At 37.5% G+C, this 2,927-nt stretch overlaps 3 protein-coding genes across 3 annotated transcripts; 2 read left to right on the plus strand and 1 right to left on the minus strand.

Moving 5' to 3' along the window:
• Positions 1–792: 792 nt before the first annotated feature.
• Positions 793–1,419, minus strand: PICMEDRAFT_13902 (hypothetical protein; the record flags this gene model as incomplete). The annotated part of the gene is made up of 2 exons (XM_019160123.1): positions 793–1,083; positions 1,147–1,419. The coding sequence occupies 2 exons, from the start codon at positions 1,417–1,419 to the stop codon at positions 793–795; spliced, it is 564 nt and encodes a 187-aa protein (XP_019015265.1).
• A 293-nt stretch (positions 1,420–1,712) lies between these two features.
• PICMEDRAFT_184953 (hypothetical protein) lies at positions 1,713–2,927 on the plus strand (the record flags this gene model as incomplete). Its single annotated transcript, XM_019162025.1, has 1 exon — positions 1,713–2,927. The coding sequence occupies one exon, from the start codon at positions 1,713–1,715 to the stop codon at positions 2,508–2,510; it is 798 nt and encodes a 265-aa protein (XP_019015267.1). The 3' UTR covers positions 2,511–2,927.
• PICMEDRAFT_184954 (hypothetical protein) lies at positions 2,582–2,926 on the plus strand (the record flags this gene model as incomplete). Its single annotated transcript, XM_019162026.1, has 1 exon — positions 2,582–2,926. A coding segment is annotated over one exon (345 nt), but the record flags the coding sequence as incomplete, so codon positions are not given.

Consider the following 2,927-nt stretch of genomic DNA (forward strand, 5'->3'; position numbering starts at 1 on the left):
AATAAACATCACATCAAGAAATCTGATCCTACCATGGTATAAGAGCAGTCTGCTGAGAATCGCCAATTATCTTGTTTGTGAAGTGCTCATGATTGGAACACCGTAGTGCGAAGTGTGCGATAGGCTGATGGTGTCGCGACACCTGCGCATGCGGTTGCCATTTTTTGCCTAGAATTCGCGCCTACAGATTTTTCCCTGTCGCGCACTCGAACTATTAATTGAAATAGGATACTTCGGGAATCGAACCGGGGGTCATTTTTGTCGTATTATGGGATGAGCCCGTAGTTGTAGATTCCTTTGGAAAGAAGGCCAATATTGGTTTCGAACCGGAAACCAAAAATGTTGACGGCAATCAAGGCTGTGTTATTGTTTCAGCCGCACGTCAAATTGATGCATGTGATAAGAAGCCTATTTGGGAAACGTTGATGTTTAACCAGGGCTTTAAAAATAGAAGGAAGTAGGGCAAAGGGTAAAATGGGTAGTAAAAAAGAAAAGAGATGGCGAAGTCGGATGAGTAGTGGATAGTTGAGGTATATATTCTACACGGGGCTATATACTCCTATCAGATGGGCTAGCACTGCTTAACCATTCATCAAAAAAGAATGGTCAATCTATTATACCCCGCACACCTAGTTCTATTATACCCACGCACCTAGCCAATAACCCACGCACCTAGCCCCCCCCACTAAGGTTTATAAATTACAGATAACTGATAAGTAAAAAAAACCGCACTGCGGTACTGTATCAGTTTCAATCTGCGCTCGCTGTATTTTGGTATCAATCATTTCCTATTTAGACGCTGTTTACATAAATGTCCTCAATCCTAAACTTTCCTGGAAAAAGCTTTCTGGTAGTAACACTGTGGTGCGGCTTACTTTTACTCCTACTTTTGGTCACCTGATAATGCTTAAAAACTCTACAGTTGAAACCCACTATGGAGGCGTTATTTAGCGGAGACCTAGTTCTGGCTTCATCCTTTTTCAAGCTAGGATTATTGAGGCAGTGCCTGTTTTGGTATGTCTCTTCTTGTTTCGAAAGATACTTGACATATTTTTCAAGATCTGGGGTTCTCTTTGACCATGCCTAAAAGTTGTTAGTAATCATTATTCTGATATTAATATATAGATGGATTACAATAGTACTTACCATGGATGATATTTTTGATACATCAGCAAATGAACCGTTTGGTATTTTCTTCAATATCAAATGTTTAACTAGCCCGCGAAAGATCATGAACATATTTCTCGGTTTCCGTTTGATTAACTCTACTCTAGATTTTTTGATTTCTCTGAGCTTTTTTTGGTTCAATCCATCTTCAGCTTTAACTATGTCGGTGAACTCGAAAGAAACAGGACTTCTTTGTAGACTCTCAGTTTCATTTGGCTTTGTCTCACTCTCATAGATCATAAATGTATACATGGCTAGTATTGTCTACAGAAGAAAGTAAAAGTATTATACAGTTACTAGTTGGAATAACAAGAAATTGTTGACGCCTGGCAGAAGTACTACATATATATATTATATAGACTGTACAAAGCGTCAAGCTCGCAAATTGGAACAAGGGGTATAATTTGAAACGAGTTTCAGAATCATCCAAAATTGCACAGCCGCGCAGATCAAAAACCCATTAAATGTGTGATGCTTCGCTCTTTCTCACGAAGGGCTCATTGTGTGCTGTTTCCTTAGCTTTGGCCTAAATTGATTCAATAAGTATGGAAGACTTAACAGCCCAACCATCCAATATAGAATCTACTGTATTACCACTTTTAAGCATCTGCAGCTTAACAGGCGAGTATCAAGAAAAAAAAGTTGGTCGTAAAAGGCTGAAATACCGAAAATTAGTAGATATAGAGGAGTTGCCAGCTGCTAAAAGTGTCCAGTTAGTTCAGCTGATTCAAGTATGCCAAGACACTTTTGAGAAAGAAGCTGATGTTCTTATTGACAATCAGATGGCTGAAGAAGCTGTTGATGAGCTGTTTTTAAATTATAAGCAATATCTCATCGGCCTTTTCTCTCTGAGTACACAATACTATGAGCCATCAAAACAAGAATACAACAATTATGAGGATACTTGGTTCTCGGGTGTCGATTTAAATCTCGATAATACTAGTAGTAGCTTCGATACTACAGATTCTTTTACATTCGACCTTAACGATTTTGATTTTGATTATGCAAATTTAACAACGTCGACTAACTCAGAAATATCTCAATCATTTGACTTCAGCCAGTCGCAACTATGTAACGGGCCGGACTTTCTATTTTCAGACTATATTCAGTTCCATGATGAAACGAAAGAAAATGATGTCAAAGCCGATGATTATTATTATAGTGGTAGTCGGAGACGAATAACCAAAGAAAGTCGAAATATGTTAGAAGCTCTTTTCATAGTAAAGAACTCTCCAAATAGTGCAGAAAGAAAACTAATAGCAGAGAGATGTCATCTGTCTCCTGCACAGGTAAGAATATGGTTTACAAATAAAAGAAGCCGGTGCAAAAGAAAAGGATGTTGAAAGCTCTTGTGCCACCGATCTGTTCGTTTTATGTAAAAGCATGAGATGTATTATTGTATTATATAACATAAATGACAAGAAGTGAGAGAAAAAAAAAAGTTGAATGTAAACGTATGAGAGTCAACAAGCAACGGCCTACTAATGGTACAGGCAAAATTTCCAAAAAGACCGAAATCTTCATTGGTAAACCGACCCCAACTTACCACATGCCTTCGAGTTTAAAGAAATTTCTTGACAAGTATGCCACAAATAATTTACTAAATAAAAATTCCGTGACGAACGTCAGAAAAAAGAAGGAGCTTGAAAGAAAGACTATAGTTAACGGTTTTACTGCTTTTCGAATATATTATTCTAAATTTGGAAAAACATACAAAGATCAAGAAAATCTTTCTAAGGAATTAGCAACCTTTTGGAAAA

Source organism: Pichia membranifaciens (genome assembly GCF_001661235.1).
Source record: "Pichia membranifaciens NRRL Y-2026 unplaced genomic scaffold PICMEscaffold_9, whole genome shotgun sequence".
Taxonomy (NCBI): domain Eukaryota; kingdom Fungi; phylum Ascomycota; class Pichiomycetes; order Pichiales; family Pichiaceae; genus Pichia; species Pichia membranifaciens.